The following is a 21,377-nucleotide window of genomic DNA, read 5'->3' as shown; positions in this document are numbered from 1 at the left end:
GCAGCTAAAAGGGCTGGTAGAAGGAGAGAACTCCTCTAGGTTGCCCTCTGACCTCAGTGTGCACACCATGGCAAACAATGTTAAAAAAAATAATAATAATCAAGGGCTGGGCGTGGTGGCGCATGCCTTTAATCCCAGCACTTGGGAGGTAGAGGCAGGCAGTTCGAGGCCAGCCTGGTCTACATAGCAAGTTCCAGGTTAGCTGGGGCTACAAGGAGACCCTGTCTCAAAAAGACCAAAAAATGAATAAATAAGTGGAAAAATGATAATTTAAGAGGAGGTTTGAAAAAAGTCTAGGGTTGATGAATTTACCCCAAAGATAGTCTGATAAATGATGCTGGATTTACTTGAAATTCTCCAATACAATTTCTGTGTCTCTGTCTGTATCTTCTGTCTTTCCCCACAGTCTCATGTTGCCCAGTTGGCCTCAAGCTCTATGTAGCCTAGGATAACCTTGAACTCCTGACCTTCCCTCAGTCTTCCAAGTACTGGAATTACAGGCATGTACCACTCCACCAGCCTTAGTGGCTTTCTAAGCCTATTGTCTGACAAGTAAATCCGATGCTGTCATCTAGAGACAGACAACCCTGTCTGCAGGTGGGCTCTGCCATTGCCCTGGGATGACAGACTCAAATCTTTGAAACTTCGCACATTGAACCTTCCCTGTCTGACTGGTCTCTTCAGTGAGGTGTTCTTTCTGTAAATAATCAGATACCTGCTGCGCTGGATGTGCTTTGGAGACCAGGCTGGCCTCGAACTCATAGAGATCCCCCTGCCTCTGCCTCCCAAGTGCTGGGATTAAAGGCATGTGCCACCAGGTTTCTTCCCTTTCTTGGGAGGGGTGGAGTGGGCGATCTCATTGCGCCGTCTTCAATTGGCCCCTTCTGGCTCATCTTGGCCACTCTGGCAGAGGATTGGCAAGGGTCAGACCGTCTCACCTTGCCATAAAATTGCATAGCATGCAAAGAGGGCCAGTTCCAGAAGTGCTAGGCTGAGCCATCCGGGCTGCGGGGGCAGATGGGCTCCGAGCCCGATCCCAGTTAGGGGCGTGTCCTCTCACTCACCTGCCATTGGCCGGGTGCAGCCGCCCGAGCTATTAAGTGCTGAGCGCGTGGCGGTGGAGCGAGGCCCAGGGCAGGATGGTGGACAGCGTGTACCGGACCCGCTCCCTGGGAGTGGCGGCAGAAGGGATCCCGGACCAGTACGCAGACGGGGAGGCGGCTCGCGTGTGGCAGCTCTACATCGGGGACACCCGCAGCCGCACCGCCGAGTACAAGACGTGGCTCCTGGGGCTGCTTCGCCAGCACGGCTGCCAGCGGGTGCTGGATGTGGCCTGCGGCACCGGGTGAGTCCGAGCAGGACCGGGGAGACTGGCATATCCTGGATCGCTGGACCACAGAACCAGAGACGGCCAGTCCGGGCAGCCTTTGCAGGCCGGAGCCTGGTGGGCAGCACCGGAGGGTCCGGAACCCCTGCCCGCCGCCATAGAACGGGCACAGCGAGTGCATCCGCCAAACTCTAGTGGGGAAGGGACCCAGGAGACTCAGGACCAAGGCGAGGGCGTGGGCTGAGAAGTGAAAGTTCATCGGGCAGAGCAAAACCCAGGCTTTGTGGCCAGGCTGGATCTTTGGCTCCAACTTTATTCTTCCCGATGGCCTTGGGCAGTGTGAACAGGACATTTGTTCCACGTTTGCACATGCCAAACGCTGTGCCAGGCATCTTGGAACATGTTTTTTCAAAGGTTTACAAAATGCCATGAGGGAAGTGGTGATATTCTCCACTTAGTACTAAAGCAGAACCAGAGATGTAAAAGCCCATCCCTATCAGGTGGACAGGGTTTACCAGGTCGGTTGGTGTCTGCCCCACACTCCAACTCAGCACACTGTGCACACTACCTCTCCTGCATGACTTACTTAGAAGTCTGAGAGTCTCATTTTGCCCAGCTCTCAAATGCACATTGGTAGAATGCCTGGGTCTGCTTATTAAAAAAAAAAAAAAAAAAAAAAAAGGGGGGAAAATGGCTACGTTTGTAAAAACATTTTTTTTTCTTTTGAGAGGACCCCATTTTTTAAAAAAAAAAAAAAAAAAAAAAAAAGAGTGGAGAATGGCTCAGCTTGTTAAAAGCATTGTATTGCTCTTGCAGAGGACCCCAGTTCAGTTCCAGCACCACTTGTATCTCCAGTTTCAAAGAATCTGACACCCTCTTCTGGTCTTAAAGGGCACTGCACTCAGGTGCACAAACCGACACACAGAGACATATATGCATATTATGTTTCTTAAATGTTCTGCCAGACATAGTGGCAAAGGCCTTTAATCCTAACACTTGGGAAGCAGAGGCAGGCTGATCTCCGAGAGTTCCAGTCCAGCCAGGGCTCCATAATGAGACCCTGTCTCAAAATGAGAGCGAAAGTGAGAGTGAAAGAGAGAGAGAGAAATATAGTTGCTACCTGATGATAAGGAACATACTCATGGGGTCATCTAAAGTCAGTGGAGATAGCCTGAGAGGAGACGAATGGACTCTGAAATGCTGGGGCAGAAATGCCATACACAGGGCCTCCTCTTTGGGTTCCCAGGCTGTCTGACTGGTCCTTTCAGCCCCTCATCTCTGACTCTGTCCAGGGTGGACTCCATCATGCTGGTGGAAGAGGGCTTCAGTGTGACAAGCGTGGATGCCAGTGACAAGATGCTGAAGTACGCACTTAAAGAGCGCTGGAACCGGCGGCAAGAGCCTGCCTTCGACAAGTGGGGTATGGATGTCCCCCAAACCCCCCTGGCCATGCACTCCCAGTATCACTCCCAGCGATGCTTCTTTCTGTCCTGAACTCTCCCTTGTAGCCTAGACTACCTTATTTTCCTGAGGATATAGTGAAGTGACTGTCATCTTCCTGGAAGGTAGGCTTAGGCAGTAGAATGAGGTAGCAGATGTCAAGCGCTGTGGTTGTGTTTTGGTGCTGGGGACTGAACGCAAGTCCTTGGGCATGCTAAGCAAGTGATCTGAGCTGCACTGCCAGTGTTTTGTTGTTACTTTTGTTTTCTTGCTATGTTGCTTGCTCAGACTAGTCTCAGCTCAAAAGATCCTCTGCCTCAGCCTCTTGGCCAGCTGTGGCTAGAGATGCATACCCCTACCCTGGACTCTGAAAAGCTGGTTTTAACTGTTTCTAGTATCCTGTCTCTCCTAAACAATAGCCCTCAAGTGGAGAGCTGTCTCCTCCCAGCTCATTCTTTGTGCCCATAAAGGTCTTCTCTGTCTAACTGGACAGGGAGTCCCATGTATCTTGAAGACTGAGTCAGGACTGCATTTGGTGGAGGGGCTGCATTTGGTGGAGGGGCTGCTGCTAGTACTGTGATGCCACGGGTTCCTCTTCTCTGGCCTCCAGTCATTGAAGAAGCCAACTGGATGACTCTGGACAAAGACGTGCCCCCGCCGGCAGGAGGTGGCTTTGATGCTGTCATCTGCCTTGGCAACAGTTTTGCCCACTTGCCAGACTGTAAAGGTGAGTGTGGTCCTGGGTATGGCTCTTGCCTTGACTCCATCCCGTCCACAGACCCCTGGCTGCCAGCTCTGACAAGGCAGAGCTGCCTTCTGTGACTCTCTGCCCTAACACAGGCACAAGGGGAGATGGGAGGGAAAATGGTACTTGGAGCTGAAACAGATGGCATCTCTGCCCCTGCCTGGCACTCAGGTGACCAGAGTGAGCACCGTCTGGCACTAAAGAACATCGCAAGCATGGTGAGGCCTGGGGGCCTGCTGGTCATCGATCATCGAAACTACGACCACATCCTCAGCACGGGCTGCGCACCGCCAGGGAAAAACATCTACTACAAGGTAGCAGGGGAAGTGAGAGCCTGGGTCCAGAGGCCCCATGATGAAGGTTATGGAGGCTAATGCAGCCCATGTCACCACCTACAGAGTGACCTGACCAAGGACATCACGACGTCAGTGCTGACAGTGAACAATAAAGCCCACATGGTAACCCTGGACTACACAGTGCATGTGCCAGCTGCTGACCGAGGTGGCTCTCCTGGCTTCAGGTATCACTTGGTTTGGCAGGAGTGAGGTGGAAAGTGGGGGTGGGGGAACCGAGGCCAGTGGCCCTCATGGTTGGCTGGGGCCCTGTTGCAGCAAGTTCCGGCTCTCTTACTACCCACACTGTTTGGCGTCCTTCACGGAGTTGCTCCGAGCGGCCTTTGGGGGCAAGTGTCAGCACAGCGTCCTGGGTGACTTCAAGCCTTACAAGCCAGGCCAGGCCTACATTCCCTGCTATTTCATCCATGTGCTCAAGAGGGCAGAGTGAATGTGGCCTTGGCTCCTACAACACTCTGCTGAAGCAACGGCAGGCTCTGGGGTGTGGGAACTTCATGGCCTCACCCCAGGCCCCACCCAGTGCAGATCCTGCGGCTAGGTGCAGTGATGTGGGGTCAGGCCAACAGGGAATAACAATATAGTCTGTGCCTTTTTCAAGTTCCCTGTGCCTTGTGTTTCTGTCAGAAGTAACATGCTTGCATGGTATTCCGACCCTGCTCTCCCCTCTCCTCCCCTCCCCCTTACTTCTCCCTCAACCTTGTCCTTCACCACGCAACCTCACACCACCAGCAGGTGGTAGCATAGGCTTTATTTTCTGTCACAGAACTGGTACCTCAAGGCCCACAAGCTCGAGTAAATAGGCCTCAGTCTTAAAGCCAGCTAGGAGCTCCCACTAGGGCTCACAAGGCCACTCTGCACCCAAGGGCAGGAGGGAGGCAGCCTTCAGGTGAGGTGACAGCAGTCTTTCCTCTCACGTCTCTGAGGGGCCATCAGGGAAACTTCAGTGACGTGGGCAGGTGCTGCTGGCAGGCAGCTCCTAGCAGGAGGCAAACTTGCGCTGGATGTGCTTGTAGCGGAGCAGCTCCTGCTCGCTGACTGAGGGCTGCAGGCGGGCAGCAGCCTGTAGCAGGTCCTCCATGGTGAGCAGCAGTGCTGAGTTCCCCAGCTCCCGCCCTGAGGAGTAGTAAGGAGAGTAAGGCCAGAGTCCCCACCCTAGCCAGATGTTCCTCTACAATCTAGGACCAGGCCTGTCTCCCACTAGCTTTTTGGTTGCCTTTCAGCGGCTAGCAAGTGGCTCACCTTCCTCTAGGTCTCGAACCCTGCGTTTGAGAGCAGTTGTCATGGCATCAGAACAGAGTGAATAGAGGTCCGCACCCGTCAACTGGGGTGGGCAGCAATCTAGCACATTCACCAGGCTCACCGAGGGCTCTAGCTTGAATCTGTTGTGGCCATAGGAGGAACGTTACAACTGGATTCAACTCTTACTTCAAAAACCACAGCTTATCCTGCAGGTGCATGCATGCCCCTAGGCATCCCGAGGCCCAAGCCCCTTTGGGTGGCTTCCTTTGACAGGGCATACTTGCGTGTGATGGCACTTAGAACACGAAGCTGGGAGGCCCGGTCCTCGCTTGCCCCCACAAACACCAGCTTGTCGAATCTTTAGGGAGACAGGCAGGCAAAAGTGTCAGGGATCCCAGCCATGAGAGGTAAAGGAGGTAAAAACAGTCGAGAGGCAAGCCCACAGGGGAGGCCAGCAGCCATCCACAGGGCCTGGTGGACACAAGAGGTCCAGGGTGCCCACCTGCCAGGCCGCAGAAGGGCAGGATCCAGGAGATCTGGTCTGTTGGTGGCTCCAATCACAAATACATCCTGAGTGCTGTGAAGCCCATCCAGCTCAGCCAGGAGCTGAGACACCACTCTGCAGGGGCAGGAACAGAGGCCAGAGAGTCCCTGGTTGTGCCCTCGGACTCTGCCAGTGCCTCTCGTCAAAAGTCAAAGGCTGATTCAGCAAGGTGCCCTGCTCAACTCTGCCCTATGTCCCCCTCCACACAGTCTCTCCTCTCCAAGTTCCACACCCAACTCCCTTTTAGCTTCCATTCTACGACCTCAGAACCAAAAAGTAGGAACTTCTATCTTGGGAGCTCTCGTCTGAAGACTGGTATGATTAGTCTCGAATCCCTCCCACCTGGGACCCCAGACTGTTCCTATTCAGACCCCTCACCTGTCCATCACGCCTCCAGAATCTCCACTTCGCCCCCGGCTTGGAGCCAAGGAATCTAGTTCATCAAAGAAGATGATGCATGGAGCAGCGGCCCTGGCCCTACCAAACACTGAAGAGAGAGAGGCTCACAGGAGAGGGGCGTCAGGGGGCTGAAGTCGGGGAGAGAGGAGGGCCTGGGAGAGTTCAGCCCAGGCACTCAGCCTAGCTGGGCTTGTTTGTGGGAAGGATGGCTAAGAATGACCTTGAGTGGCAGCTGAGGGAAGAGGGTGACACAAGGACCACTGGGGTTGGGGATGCCCTGAAGCCCTGCCTCTCCTTGCTCACTTACCTTCCCGAACATTCTCCTCACTTTGACCCACATACATGTTGATGAGCTCTGGCCCCTTCACACTGAGTAAGAGGATGAGAGAGTGAGACCCATCAGATGTGTGCAAAGTTTTCTCAGGCAGCCCCTTCTACCCAGGAGCCGGCTGCAGCCCCGCCCACCTTTCCTTCTAGACCCTTCCCACCTGAGGAAGGTAAGGCTGCACTCAGTGGCTACTGCCTTGGCTAGGAGAGTCTTGCCAGTGCCTGGGGGCCCGTGGAGCAGAAGGCCTGAGCGTCTCAGGCCCAGACTCAGCAGTTCAGGATGCTCCAGAGGGAGCTGGATGGTCTCCAGAATTGCCTTCTTCACCTCCTGCAGCCCACCTACATCATGCCAAGACACTGAAGGGATCTAGGAGATAAGACGCAGAGTGGTAGTTAGGAAGGAGACTGGAGAAGAGCCCTTGCCCCACCTCCAAGGACCTGGAATCCCACCCTGGGTGCGCCCATGGCCTGGGAGTGAGCTGACTGCAGTTGATCTAGTGCATGCCCGAAGTCCTCAGCCAGTAGGGGAAAGCCAGCAGCACACAGCTCCCCCTCATCCTCCTCGCTCAAGCCACCTGCCAAGCTACAAAGAGAAATGTGGGGCCAGGCATGGTAGTTTACTCCTGAACTTCCAGCTCCTAGGAGGTGGAGGCAGGATTGCTAAGAGTTCTAGGACTATAGTGTGTCTAGGCTATAGTGTGTCTCTGTCCAACCTCCACCCCCACCCCACACAGAGCGAGGGTGAGAGAATCTTCTCTCCTAGAGCTCTGTTCCCTTCTCTCTGCCTCACCAGCCACTGTTTGCCCTGTTCCCAGTTCCCCTTACCCTGAGTTTTTGATCCTGGTGCAGGCTGCCCGGCTGGTGTGGGTCAGAAGGGCATAGAGGTCCCCTACCACAAAGCCCTAGGAATCGCACAAAAGGACAATGAGCAGGGCCCAGCAGGCAGTGGGGTCTGGACACCACCTGGCAAAGAGGCCTTGATGGGCGGCAGGATCAAAGTCCCAGGTATGACAAAGGCCCTGTGGTCTCCCAGGGAGGCATGGGACTTGCATTGATGCTCACCGCACAGCGTCGTGCCAGCTGTAGCAGGTTCACCTCCTGGCCCAGGGGAAGGTGGGCAGTAAGGGCCTGCAGAACACTGAGCCGCTGGCCCTCTGACAGCACTGGCACCTCCAGTTCATGAGGAAATGCTGTCTGCACATCGGTAGGCAGGTCCTGGACCCGGCTTGTGGTGGCCACAACCATCAGGGGAGGGCAGCTGCAGACAGGGAAGTGGGCATTGAGTGTTAGAATATGGCTGTCAGTTCCTGAAGCTGCTACACAGAAGGGCTGGGGGTGGATGCTGGGATAGGATAGGGAGATGAATGCCACACAGTTCCTAGATGGTGTATGATAATACCATGAGGGGGGACCTGTGCTTCACACAGGGAACTCACTGAGGACAGAGGCTGGCTTCAACCTAGTTCCCCCCAAAATACTAGACTACATTCTTCTCCCTCTGGAGACTGACCAGCCCAGCACCATCAAATGACAGGCAGATGTGATCTCTGAGAAACCAGTAGGGTGTGAAGAAGAGGAATGAAAGGCTGAAGAGAGTCTGGAGGGCAGGGCCCTGTTCTATAAATACCTGCTGAGGGAGTCCTCATCAAGGAGGAGGTGATGCAGTGTGGCCACTACACGGGCATCCTCACCCAGTCCATCACGGACCCAGCCCAGAAGGTCCACAGCTGTCAGTAACAGGACTGCAGGCCGGCAGCGGCGAGCCCGGGAGAAGGTAGCCTGCAGCTTTGTCTCTATGGCCCCACTACTGTCTGCACACAGGCTGGAACAGGGGACCTGGAGAGGAGATCTGATGGATCTCAAGCAGGGGGAGGCATGACCAGGGCAAGGAGGTGGGAGGAGTCAGACGACATGGGCCATCTTTTCTCTGAAGATCAGTATAGCAGGGAAGGTGCACTGGCCATCTTACCTCTCCCTCACCCTACCCACTTCCTGGACTATGCTTCAAAACTGTCTGCTTCTCGAAAGGGCCACTCAGTAGCTAAGCATCATGGGGCTGTATGTTCTGGGTCACTGGGCTGAGGTGTTAGGGCAGAAGATGGAGAGGAGAGGAAGAGGAGGAAAGGCAGAATCTGGGCTGCAGAAAAGTGTTGGGGTTCTCTCCCAAGGCCCTCACCTTCAGCAAATGGAGCCCCAGGCGACTACAGGCAGCAGTGACTGCTGTGGTCTTCCCACTGCCTGGGGGACCCCGGAGAAGCACACAGCTTGTTCCTGTCAGCAGGGCTCCTCTGCAATTACAGAACAGATACTGTTCCCTACTTTCTGTCCTTAAGAGTACCCTTGGACCTCAAAAGCATCCTATTTCTCCTCAAATACCCCACCCCTATCCCCACGCAGGCTGTCTCCACACTGAGGCCTTGTCTCTCACACCATTGATAGTGCTAGGGCAGAGGCCACTTGGAATATTCAGCAGCTGCAGACCATCCCCTTGGTCAGCTGTGCCTTCAGCCTAGTTGGTAGGTCTGGTACCAACCAGCCCAGTAGGCACTAGGGAGGGGTCTGAATTTACACTTGGGCTACTAGAGTGGAGAGCTGTGTGCTTCAGGATGGCTCATGGTAGTTTACTCCTGAAATCCCAGATCCTTGGGCTCCCCAAGCAGAACTAGTCTCAAGAGTTAGCTGTCTGGGAGTCTGCTTACAGAAAGGTGCTGGCCAGTGGCCTAGACCAACTGTGCTCCTCTTAACACCTTGTGGCTGTGGCCTCACTCACCCAGGCTGCAGGCGAGGCTTCAGGACAGCACAGAGCTCAGTCACCACAGACTCCAGGCCCGGAGGAGACAAGCTGTTCCAGGGAGTGGACCGTCCAGATGGCAGCATTGGAATGGCACTCAGGATAGAACCCACCTATCAAGGTAGGAAGAAGCTTAAGGCTCTAACGTGTTTCTGGCCCCTTCACCAGGTTTCTTCCTACCCTAGACCTTACCATGTATAAGGAGGTATGGGTGGTGTCAGCCAGGTAGGCCCTGGCTGGCCTGTCTGGGGCTTCCCCAACGGTTTTCTTCACTTTAAAAAATATCTCCCGCCACCTGCAGGAAAGAGGGCCAATGGACCCAAGATCAAAAGCCCATGTCTGCTGTCTTCAAGAACAGGAGCTTTCTCGGGGCTAAAGAGATGGCTCAGCGGTTAAGAGCAGCACTGACTGCTCTTACAGAGGACCCGGGTTCAATTCCCAGCACCCACATGGTGGCTATGAACCGTCCTTAACTCCAGTTCCAGGAGAATCCAAAGCTCTCTTCTGACCTCTGTGGCATTGTGGCATTGCACAGCACAGGTGCACTCACATACATGCAGGCAATACACTCATACACATAAAATAATAAAAATAATAAAATATTTAAAAAAGAACAGGAGTCTTTCTCGTAAAGCACAAAGTTAAGTATGGCACAAATGAGCATCCCGAGACATGCCAAGGGATATAAAGGTGGAGGAAAGGACACCACATAGTCTTTCTCATCTCCCCAGCTGGACCATACACATTTTGAAGGCAGTGTCTGCCCTATGACTAGCATCGGATAGCCTTGGGAGGGTGTTTCTCCAGGCACATGGCCTAGCCCAGTGCTCCAATGACAAGCCACTGTCTCTAAGCAAGGTGACATGTGACCATTTCTACTAGCTTCAGAAGTTTCTCCTATACATTCCCATCAGAGTCCCAGACCTCAAATGGAAGTATCTCTTCTTTATTATTCAATAATCCAACAAAACCTAACTGCAGTTAGATTCCTTAATGATGTCTAAAGCCACCTGTGGTGGCCCATGCCTTTAATCCCATGACTTGGGAGGCAGAGGCAGGCTGATCTCTGTGAGTTCAAGGCCAGCCTGGTCTACATAGTGAGTTCCAGTCCATTTGGGGATTACAGGAGGACCCTTTCTCAAAAAGACCAAAAAATAATAACATCTAATAACTAATTCCAGCACTATGGAGGCTGAGGCAGGAGGGTCATAAGATTGAGACCAGCTATGCAACAAAGTGAGATTAATGATTCTCTATTATAGAATTTTATGTGAAGCTTTAAAAACAAACATTTTTAATGTATTCTGAGTCCGCTCAGCAGATTAGTGACTGTCAGGATCTTGGACAGGGGAATTAGAGATGTTTGCATGATCTTGTAAATACAAAAAAACCTGTAGACTTGTACATTTGTTCTCTTTTGTTTTGAAATAAAAGTTATATTCAAGTAATCCTGATGTCTCTGTCTTCCAAGAAGGTGGAATGACAAGTGCATGCCAGAGCCAGCTGAATTGTGAACTTCAGAAGCGTATGAGGGCCAGGTGTGGTAGCACACCCGAATTCCAGCACCTGGGAGGCAGAAGCAGGCAGATCTATGAGATCAAGACCAGCCTGGTCTATACAGTGAGTTCCAAGTCAGCTGAGGCTACAGGGGGACCCTGTCCCAAAGAACAAAAACAGGTTGGAGAGATGGCTTAGCAGTTAAGAGTGCTGACTGTTCTTGCCGAAGACTTTAGTTCAAATCCCAGCACACACGGAGGCTAATAACCATCTGTAACTCCAATTCCAGGGGATTCGACGCCCTCTTCTGTCCTCTACAGGCATTGCATGACACAGATGCACTTATATACATGCAGGCATAACAATCATACACATAAAATAAAAAAAAAATAATGTTCAAAAAAAATAAAAACAACAAAAAACATACAAGTCTAGGGGTATAGCTTTGCAGTAAATACACTGCTTGGCATGAGTGAGGCTCAAAGTTCCATCCTCAGAATCATATACTCACATGGATCTTATTTTGTGAGTTATATCTCAATTTTAAAAATTAACATTGGGGGCCAGTGAGATGGCTTAGCAGGTAATGGCGCTTGCCACCAAGCCTGATTACCTGAAGTTTGACCTTGGAACCCATAAGGTGAAAGAAGAACCAACTCCTGCAAGTTGTCCTCTGACTTCCATGTGCGTGAGCACACATCCAATAAATCAATCATAAATAAATGCTATTTTTAATACTGTATTATTTTTATGTGTATGAGTATATTGTCTGCATGCATGTGGGTGCACCCATGTTGTGCAATGTCAGAGGAAGGTCAGAAGAAGGCATCAGATCCCCTGGAGCTGGAGTTACACACCATTGTTAGCTGCCATGAGGGTGCTGGGAATTGAACCTGGGTCCTCTGAGCTGTCAGTGCTCTTAATCTCTGAGCCCTCTCTACAGCTCTACAGCCCCAATAAATGTTTTTGTTGTTTTTTTTTTTAAAGTTAATATTTCTGCCGGGCGTGGTGGTGCACGCCTTTAATCCCAGCACTCGGGAGGCAGAGGCAGGCAGATCTCTGTGAGTTCAAGGCCGGCCTGGTCTACATAGTGAGTTCCAGGGCAGCTGGGGCTACAGGGAGACCCTGTCTCAAAAAAGACAAAAAAAAAAAATTAGTATTTCTTTGTCTTTGAGGGGAAAAGAGCATTTTCAGTTCCAGGGGATCTGACTCAGGCCCTAGTTCATCCTGATTCTGGTCCAGAGGGTCTAGGGTATAAGTTAGGCATCTGTAGTTTTCCAAAGTCTCCCCAGCAATTAGGAGGCAAACCAGTGCTGACTGGTCACTGGTTGGTTTCACAGCGAGTTAGGGTTATTCAGCCAACTAACTGGGACAGAGACAGGACCAGACAGCAGTAGGTAACCATTTCCCAGAGAGAGACGTGATGAACTATTCCCCCTTTTAATTCTCAGCAATGAGTCAGCAACAAAGCAGACTATATACCCTGAGCAATCTAAGACCTATCAGGGTACATGCAAACTCCTTTACCCACACTGTCACACAGTTGCCAAGCTGCTCCCTCTGGCAGAAAGAACAAATGGGAGAGCCTCAAAGTAGAGGCAGGTTTATGGTGTGAAATTCTTGTGTGGCTGGGGAGATGGCTCAGCTGGTAAGTAAGGTGCTTGCCACACAAGCATAAGGACTGGAGTTCAGACACTCAAAACCCACATAAAAGCTGGATGGGCACAGGGGCCCATCTACAATCCCAGGGTCAGATCAATCTATCATCTATCTATCTATCATTTATCTATCATCTATCATTTATCTATCATCTATCTATCTATCTATATCTATCATCTATCTATCTATCTATCTATCTATCTATCTATATCTATCATCTATCTAATCTATCAATCATCTATCTATCATCTATCTATCAAATCTATCATCTAATCTATCATCTATCATCTATCTATCTATCTATCTGTCTGTCTGTCTGTCTATCTATCATCTATCTAATCTATCAAATCTATCATCTAATCTATCATCTATCTATCCATCTGTCTATCATCTATCTATCATCTATCTATCATTTATCTATCATCTATCTATCTATCTATCTATCTATCATCTATCTATCTTCTATCTATCATCTATCTAATCTATCATCTATCATCTGTCTAATCTATCAATCTATCATCTATCTAATCTATCAAATCTATCATCTAATCTATCTATCATCTATCTATCATCTATCATCTAATCTATCAAATCTATCTATCATCTAATCTATCATCTATCATCTATCTATCTGTCTATCATCTATCTACCTATCTATCTATCTATCTATCTATCTATCTATCTATCTATCTATCTATCTATCTATCTATCTGTCTGTCATCTATCTAATGCTCAGGAAGCAAAGACAGGGAATCCCTGGAGCAAGGTGGCTAGCCAGAGTAGCCTTAAACAGGGAGCTCCAGGGTCAGGAAGCCCTGCCTCAACAGATAAGATGGAGAGTGACTGAGAACACATGAGGCCTGGAGAGACGGTTCAGTGGTTAAGCACACTGGCTTTTCTTGCAGAGGACCCCAGTTTCAGTTCCCAGCACCAACATGGCAGCTTACAACCATCTGTAGTTCCAGCTTCAAGGATCTGTCACCCTCTTCTGATCCCTGCAGGCACTGCATGATATGGGGGGGTACTTACATACATGAAAAGCAAGACATTCATACACATAAAAATAGGACCAGGTGTTGTGGCACATGCCTTTCATCTAGGTACACAGGCAATAGAGGCAGAGAGCTCTGTGAGTCAAGGCCAACCTGGTCTACATAAATAGCTCCAGACCAGCTATAGGGAGACCCTGTCTCAACCCCACCACCAAAATAAGAAGACACCTAATGTCAACCTTGGACCACAACACCCATGTACATACATACACATACATGTGTACCTATACACACATATGGACACACACACAAGCAGGCAGACACCCACGCACAGCACACACACATTAAATAAATAAAATTCTTCCAAGTGTTATGGTTGGCAGTGATTGTGACTAAAAACTAGAACATAGGGAAAAGTGTGTTAGGGATTAAACCTGCATGCTAGGTAAAATCTCAATGACTGAGCCATACTGTGGCCCAGAAAACAATCTTACCGCAACTATTTAAACAGTGATATTGGGTCTACAACCTAGTTCCTCAATCAAGCCAAGCATCTTGAATCAGTGCACCCTGGAGGCGCTGCACAGGAAGGTAATGAAGGATGGCACTGTGGAGAGTTAGGAAGAGACCACCTTCTTCTGTGGAGGGTGCGTGGACTATTTCAGGGAGCCGAAGGGCCACAGCTCTGGACCTAGCAGGGCATTGCTGAGGAACACTGGGCTGTGTTCCAGAAAGCCAGATGGATGGCAGAGGAGCTGGCTCCCATAAAGACTGGTTTGAAGAAGTAGAGCAGAGGGGAGGCTAAAAAAATTCCATCAATGGCAGGGAGTACAAGGTGCTCTCTCGGCTTCCTTTAGCAAGCCCAGTGTAGCCTAATATATTTATCTCTGTCCTTGGGATCTGCTCAGGGTGAAGAACTGTGCTCAGCACCTAGGAGGCAGGCAGGTTCCTAGAGGGTTGGGACAGAGCAAGTTTGGGTCTGCCTCAGGATGCCCTGCTGCCTGTTTCCTTTAAACATATAAAGTGTGGGGGCTGGAGAGACAGCTCAGCGGTTAAGAACACTGGCTGTTCTTGCAGAAGACCTGGGTTTGAATCCCAGCACCCACATGGCAGCTAACAACTGTCTGTAACTCCAGTTCCAGGGGATCCGACAGCCTCTTCTGTCCTCCTTGGGCATTGCATGACACGGCTGCACTTACCTACATGCAGGCAATACACGCATACATATAAAATAAAAATAATATTTTATTTAATCAATTTTTTTTGGTCTTTTTGAGACAGGGTCTCCCTGTAGTCCCAGCTGTCCTGGAACTCACTATGTAGACCAGGCTAGCCTTGAACTCACAGAGATCCACCTGCCTGGGATTAAAGGTGTATGCCACCACACCCAGCTAATAAAACATTTTTAAAAAACATATAAAGTGTGGGTGGGCTGTAGTTTTCCTATAGGAAATTCAGTCAGTGGTTGAGGATATAGCTCAAGATGGACTGGGCATTCTCAACAGGGCACCTCTCTCTTGACACAGGACATAGGCTAGGGCAGAGACTGCAGATGCTGCTGCCAACACTGAGTTGGGCTAGTACATCTATGAGCTGTGTTCGCTAATACTACAGGAAGGTATTCCCTTTTTAAAGCCCCTCCCATTCTCATGAGTTCTCACTTTTCCCTTAATAAGCCTTAGTAAGTCAGAGACAGGAGGGGCAAGATGACTCACTCAGCAGGTAAAGGCACTTGCCACCACCTAAGTTTGATCCCTTGAACCAACCTGGTAGGAGAGAACTGTTTCCCTCAAGTTATGCTCTGACCTCCATACATGCTCACCCACATTCTCATTCTCTCTCTCTCTCTCTCTCTCTCCCTCTCTCTCTCTGTGAAAAAAAAAAAAAAAGACAAAGGAATCCAGTCCAGAAAAGACAGAGGGACTGCCTGAGTGTTGTGCAGCAATTTCCTCCAACATAAAGGTAGTTGATTAAATGCAGGAAATAACTCAAAGGCTTCAAGAAGTCCTTGAAGCTGACCAGATTCACTAGTTTTTTTTTTTTTCTTTTTTTTTTTTTTTGGTCTTTTTGAGACAGGGTCTGTGTGTAGCCCCAGCTGTCCTGGAACTATGTAGACCAGGGTGATCTTGAGATCCACCTGCCTCTGCCTCCTGAGCACTGGGACTAAAGGTATGCGCCACCACACCCAGGTCACTAGGCTTCTTTTGTCCCCCATGGGTATATAAGCAGTAAGGACTGCTGAGGGACTTTGGACCAGCAGAGCAGCACAGAGTGCTGAAACAGACACTCTCCAACCTGTGGAGCTGCCTGCAGGTTGTGCAGTGTGCTCCAGATCTTCAGCTGTCGTGGGCTGCCATCCATGCTAGGGTGCACTTTCTGTCATTTCTGCTCCTATAGAGCCAATAAAATTCAGTGGTTTACCAAGTTGGATTTGGGTGGTATCCTGACCAGTCAGTCTGTCACTGGCTCCTTATCTGGGGTGAGCAGACATTTGTTCATGTCTCCCCAGGAGTAGTGTCACACAGCACTTGGGTATACATTTTCTTCCCTTCACAGAAGACAAAGTAGTCTCAATTTTTTTTTCTTTCATGTAGTCTGGGCTGGCCTTGAACTCATGATCCTCCTGCCTCCACCTTCCAAATGCTGGAATTACAGGTGTATACCACCATGCCAGCATGCGCTCTCTCTCTCTCTCCCCTCCCTCTCTCAGATTGGCCTCACTATGTAGCCAAGTAGCCCTGGCTGACCTAGACCAAGCTGGCCTCAAAGTCCTCTGCCAGGATTAAAGGTATGCAACAAATGTCCAACCTTTCATCTATAATTTTTTGATGCTGGGGACTGAAGCAAGGACCTTGCGCATGCTTAAGCATGACTCCACCACCCTTCCCTCCCTCTTAATTCGTTCCCTCATTTTACCCAGGATCTCAGACGTTAGACCTAATGGGGGCAAAGGGAGAGACAGAAATGCTGGACCCCTTGTCTCAGGCTCTTGGCTTAGTGATGTTTTTACTCTCTTGAGGGTAGACCCCTCTCTCAGGAGCAATCCCCGCGCTTCCATTTTCAGGAAGCAGCATGCACACATTCCATCAGAGCAGAAATCAAGCCTGTGAACTGTTTTCTGTTTTGTTTTTTGGTTTTTGTTTGTTTTGAGACAGGGTCGCCCCAGTTGGCCTGGAACTCACTATGTAGACCAGGCTGGCCTCAAACTCACAGAGATTTGCCTGCCTCTGCCTCCCAAGTTCCGGGATTAAAGGCATGTGCTGCCACACCCAGCATGCCTGTGTAGTATTACTTTATGGGCAGCTTGGCTGAGTCCCAGTCAGACACCAGAGGTTAGGACCAGGCGTGGTGGCACACGCCTTTAGTACTAGCACTCGGGAGGCAGAGGCAGGTGGATCTCTGTGAGTTCAAGGCCAGCCTGGTCTACATAGTGAGTTCCAGGACAGCTGGGGCTACAGGGAGACCCTGTCTCAGAAAGACGAAAAAAAAAAAGGAATGTAAAGGAAGGAATCCTGTCTGTTGTGGTGGCACACACTTACAATCCCAATACTTGGGAGTCTGAGGCAGGGGTATCTGGAGTTTGAAGCCAGCCTGGGTGACATGCAGATCAAACCCAGGGCCTCCAATCAAGGTAGACAAGTGCTCTATGGGGTGCATCTCCAGCTCTATTAAACACTTTTTTTTCAATATATATTTCATTTATTATTTTTATTTTATGTGTATGAGTGTATTGCCTGCATGTATGTGAGTGGACCTGTGTTGTGCAATGCCATGGAGGTCAGAAGGGGACTTCAGAGTCCCCTGGAACTGGAGTTAAGGGTGGTTTGAAGCGGCCATGTGGGTGTTGGGAATCTAACCCGGATCCTCTGCAAGAGCAGTAAGTGCTCTTAACAGCTGAGCCATATCTCCAGACCCACAGTGTCTGTCTTTAGCTGGTTTGTTCCTGTGTGTGTATGTGTATGTGTGAGATGCATGCTAGAAATTGAACCCAGAGTTCCTCAAATGCTAGGGAACTGCTTTACCAGTACCTATACCTCAGCCCTAGTCAGTGATTCTTAACCTGCCTTTGGACATGTTCATTTGGGAACCAGGAAAATGTATATAGCCAACAAAATATTCTTTGGCACAAAACTATTATATACACTGGGCCACAACTTAGGGGAGAACTATGAATTCTGGCCATAGGCAAGGAGGCAGCTGCGTACCTGGGCATTTTCTCCGGGCTTCCTTCCAGGATCTCAACTTGCCCAGCCGTTGGCACACACAGAACATCCCCTTCCTGGACCACCCTGCAACACATCAGTGACCTCAGTCAGCTCACTCGTGGGAGTCACGAGTGTGTGCTTGACACATCTCCCATGCCTACCCACACTGTGGAGACTTAGGGATCTACTGCACACCCAGAGATTTCCAAACCATTTTCTAGGGAAAAAGGAAGATGTGGACTGAGCTGGAGAAATGGTGGAAAGCTGAGAAAAGGGATCAGAAGAGGACCCCCGGCTCTTTTGGAGTCCTTTTGACCAAACAGTCCTTTTTACTTGGAATGTTCAAATTCACCTCACAGTTGAGATTTATTTTCTCTCCTCTGCCTGACATTCCAAGGCTCCTGGCTTCACTGCTTAAAATACAGGTTCATTTATTCAGAGGCCCTGCCTGGGGCATCTGGATCTAAGCCATGGGATGGGAGGTGAGAGATAAGGGTGAGGTGTTTTTTTCCCTGAAGGGTACAGGCTGCTAACCTGGGTGTCTGAAAGTGCTGGTAAAGAACATGGTCATAGTTTCCACTAGTGCTGTAGTGAGGAGAGGACACAATCTTGATGTGTAACTCTCTGGCAAATGGAGGCCCAGGCAGCAATGAACAGCTTCGTCTGTCTTCAGGGGTGCCGGAGCCTTCCAAATACCTCTGTTAGAGAAACAATCAACCACCTTAGAACCTCCAAGGAGTCAGGTTTTGCTCTCTTAGCAGCCAGTATCAACACCTGTCCTGTATCTTTCCCATAACAAGGCTTTAGACACCTGGGGTAGCTAACTGCATACCTCTTAGTATCCTCAGAAAACCAAATGTTCTCTTTCTAATGTGCAAAAGTCATGCATGTCTTATTCTGGCTCCAAAAAGCTCTCTATAAAGACCACCTTTTTGTGCTTTCCTGTGATACCTTCAACTTAGCCCAAAGCCACTGCAACGCAATGTATTCCAAGTTTTTGTGTTTTTTTTTGTTTGCTTTTGGATTACTGTACTTGTACTTGTTATGTTGTCAAGACTGCTTTCAATCTTAATCCTCCTGCCTCTACCTCCCAGGAACTAGGACTTCAGGTGTACATTGCTGTGCCTGCTCTCACAGCCCTTTGACACCAGGCGGCCACTGGAACTGACATAATGTGATCTTTAGTGAGGACACTGAATTCTGGTGTGGGAAAAGGACATGACTTTGTTGTGTCTCATGCTGTATGTAGCTCAGGTAGGCCTTGAACTAATGAGCCTCCTGCCTCAGCCTCCCAAATTGGGAGATTCCAAGCAGGGGCTACCACACCCAGCTTGGGACATTATCCTAGCAAAGCTGAAAGGAACAGGTTCCACTGAGTATGTCTGCAGATTTTTCTTCAATCAGGAGGAAGCCCCCAGTCACTGTCATCCATACAGATACTTCCTGACATCTTTGTTGTTGGTTTGGTTTTGGTGCTAGCGATGGGCTATAGGGCCTCTCAGGTGCTAGGCAAGAGCTCTACCATGAGCCACACCCCAGCCCCATCTCAAAGTATTAACTGGTCACTCACCCAACAGCACTTTCTACAATGATAACGTGTTCTGCATCTATGTATATCATTTGGCATTGATCTGTGGTGAAAGCCACTGAAGAACTGTTTTTTTTTTTGTTTTTTTTTTTTTCGGTTTGCTTTAGCTAGTTTATTAATTTAAAGTGGCTACTGGCCTTCTTACAAGTAGCATCAACCTAATCCATACATCTAGAGGCCTAAACACTAGACTGTGATTGTCCCAAGTACAACTATATTTTTAAAAGGCAGAAATGAAAAACTTCAAAAATTTCTCTTGAATGTATTTAATAAGATATTAAACACCAGACATCAAAGAGAATAAAGAGACTTTTCCTTCAGGGAATTTACAATATATAGTTGAGGACTGGGCATATTATATAATCATAAAGAATGTGATAAACAGATACAAAAGGTTAGGAAGAAAGTTAAACTTGTGGTAGTAAGGTTATGAAGAAGGAGTCAGCTCTAGGGGGGTTTGGAAGCACGTAAGGGACAGTAGAATTTTATCAGATGAAGCTAGAAAAGGAAGTCAAGGGTTAAGCATTAAAAAAAGCTCTAAGACACCATTCTCCACAGTACCCAGCACAATGTATGTAGCAATCCAGTGTCCGACTAGATTAGATAAATAGACATCTGATATTTTGTGAACCTCACCTTTCCCCTAAATACAGGAAATCACCCATGTACCACTACACTAAGGAGACTTATCCTATTTTGATAATAGCGAATGGGTAAATAAGGCTAAGTAAGGGACATTCAGTGCAAAGTCCTGGATTGTAAGGCGCAGGGGACCGAAATTCTACAGCTCCAGCCTTCCAATCCAGTCAAGACAGGTAAGAGAGGGAAATAAGGTAGAAGGAAAAGAAAGCATTCCTGACCTGAATTCTGAGCTCTCCCACTTCCAGGGGGTCACAGCCGAGATTAAAAGCCAGAGTGGCAGACACGAGCGCCAGTCCATCAGCGAGGGGTTCTCCCAGCTGCCCAGAGCTGGGTCCCAGTCTCTCGGGCAGGTCCCAGCGAGGTTCTAGGACCTGTACCTTGGCCAAGTGCGGCTGGGAGGTGTTTGGTACCTCTCCGGCCCGGGCCACCCATACCCATTCCCCCTGGAAAAGGCCGAGACCACGGAGACAGCTCCGGCTCACCCCCAGTGTATCCTCTCCAGCCCCTCCCATAACTCCCTGGAGTCGCCGGACCCGGTGGTGGATGGCGAAGGAGGACACCAAAGGCGGGGGCGGGGGCCGGCTGCTGTCCCCACTCTCGGGACACAGTCTGGGCCGCCCGCGGAGCTCAGTGACAGCCAGCCGAGTCCCCGGGCCCAGCAGCCCTTGCAACGCTGGCCGCGTCTCCAGCACGCGCGGGCCGGGCACTGACAGGGTCTCTCCGCGCCGCACCAGCAGCGGCCCGACTCGTGGGCCCAGCCCGGGTACCGGAGCGGTGCCGAGCAGCGCCCAGCCCAGCGCCGGAGGCCTCCGCACGGGTCGCGCGCGCACGCGCGCCCCGGAGCCCAGAGCCAGCAGCCGCAGCAGCACGCGGCTCACCAGCAGCGGCGGAGGCCCTGGGCCGCGCTCCTCGCTGCTAACATCCGGCCCTTCCACGGCCGCCACCAGCAACGCCGGCCCCGCCGGGCTCTCGCTCGCAGGCCGCAGCGCCAGCACCAGGCCCAGCCCCGCTGCGGGCCACGGGCCCCCGGGCGGCAGCAGCACCGCCAGCGGGGGTATCTCGGTGGGGAATGGCTCCAAGACCCGCAGGACCGCCAGCGCCATGGTGACTAAGGTGCCGGAAAGCGAAGAGCGGCAGCTTCCGGAATCAGCGAACCCGGAAGAGCTGCCCTTCCGCTTCTGTCAGGGGCGTGGGTGGCGCGTCGGATTCCGGAGCTAGTCTGGGAGAGGAAGCGCTGCGCCCTGGCTGGTCAGACCCCAGGGAGGATGCGCAGCCTACGCATGCGCCGTTTGGACCTGCGTGTATGCTAGGATTTATCTTTGCTTTTAGGTAGGGAAAGTAACATCTCCTTCGTTATCATGCCGGGTCACACGCTTTTAATAATTTATGACTGATCAAGAGTGGTTACTGTGACCAGAACTGATAGGGAGAATTTTTAGGAAGTAGTTCACTTTACTTGGGAAATCTTTTGTCCTGCTCAGCAGTAGGTATTAAAGCTTGTCGGGTGAATGTCGAGTTTTGTTTTTATTGTTTTGTTTTTAATTTTTTAAAATTTATTGTTGGGGCTGGAGAAGTGGCTCAGCAGTTAAGAGCACTGTCTGCTCTCCCAGAGGACCTGGGTTCGATTTC

The 21,377-nt window shown here is 50.3% G+C and overlaps 2 protein-coding genes across 2 annotated transcripts; one reads left to right on the top strand and one right to left on the bottom strand.

Moving 5' to 3' along the window:
* Positions 1-1,106: 1,106 nt before the first annotated feature.
* Positions 1,107-4,466, top strand: Gnmt (glycine N-methyltransferase). The gene is made up of 6 exons (XM_008829109.3): positions 1,107-1,345; positions 2,620-2,747; positions 3,378-3,494; positions 3,684-3,826; positions 3,911-4,032; positions 4,124-4,466. Exons 1-6 carry the CDS (start codon positions 1,140-1,142, stop codon positions 4,293-4,295), a joined length of 888 nt encoding a protein of 295 aa, XP_008827331.1. The 5' UTR covers positions 1,107-1,139; the 3' UTR covers positions 4,296-4,466.
* A 127-nt stretch (positions 4,467-4,593) lies between these two features.
* On the bottom strand, positions 4,594-21,027 carry Pex6 (peroxisomal biogenesis factor 6). Its single transcript, XM_008829111.3, has 17 exons — positions 19,967-21,027; positions 18,053-18,216; positions 17,519-17,602; positions 9,358-9,460; positions 9,145-9,278; positions 8,551-8,662; positions 8,002-8,210; positions 7,437-7,632; positions 7,200-7,276; positions 6,825-6,957; positions 6,536-6,741; positions 6,355-6,416; positions 6,027-6,135; positions 5,607-5,723; positions 5,385-5,462; positions 5,105-5,244; positions 4,594-4,978 (listed from the first exon to the last, which is right to left on the bottom strand). The coding sequence occupies exons 1-17, from the start codon at positions 20,849-20,851 to the stop codon at positions 4,842-4,844; spliced, it is 2,946 nt and encodes a 981-aa protein (XP_008827333.1). The 5' UTR covers positions 20,852-21,027; the 3' UTR covers positions 4,594-4,841.
* Positions 21,028-21,377: the final 350 nt, after the last annotated feature.

This window comes from Nannospalax galili, unplaced genomic scaffold, assembly GCF_000622305.1.
Source record: "Nannospalax galili isolate Female #2095 unplaced genomic scaffold, S.galili_v1.0 scaffold653, whole genome shotgun sequence".
NCBI classification, from domain to species: Eukaryota; Metazoa; Chordata; class Mammalia; order Rodentia; family Spalacidae; genus Nannospalax; species Nannospalax galili.
Note: the sequence above shows the minus strand (reverse complement) of the source record. Positions and strands in the feature narration are given on the sequence as shown.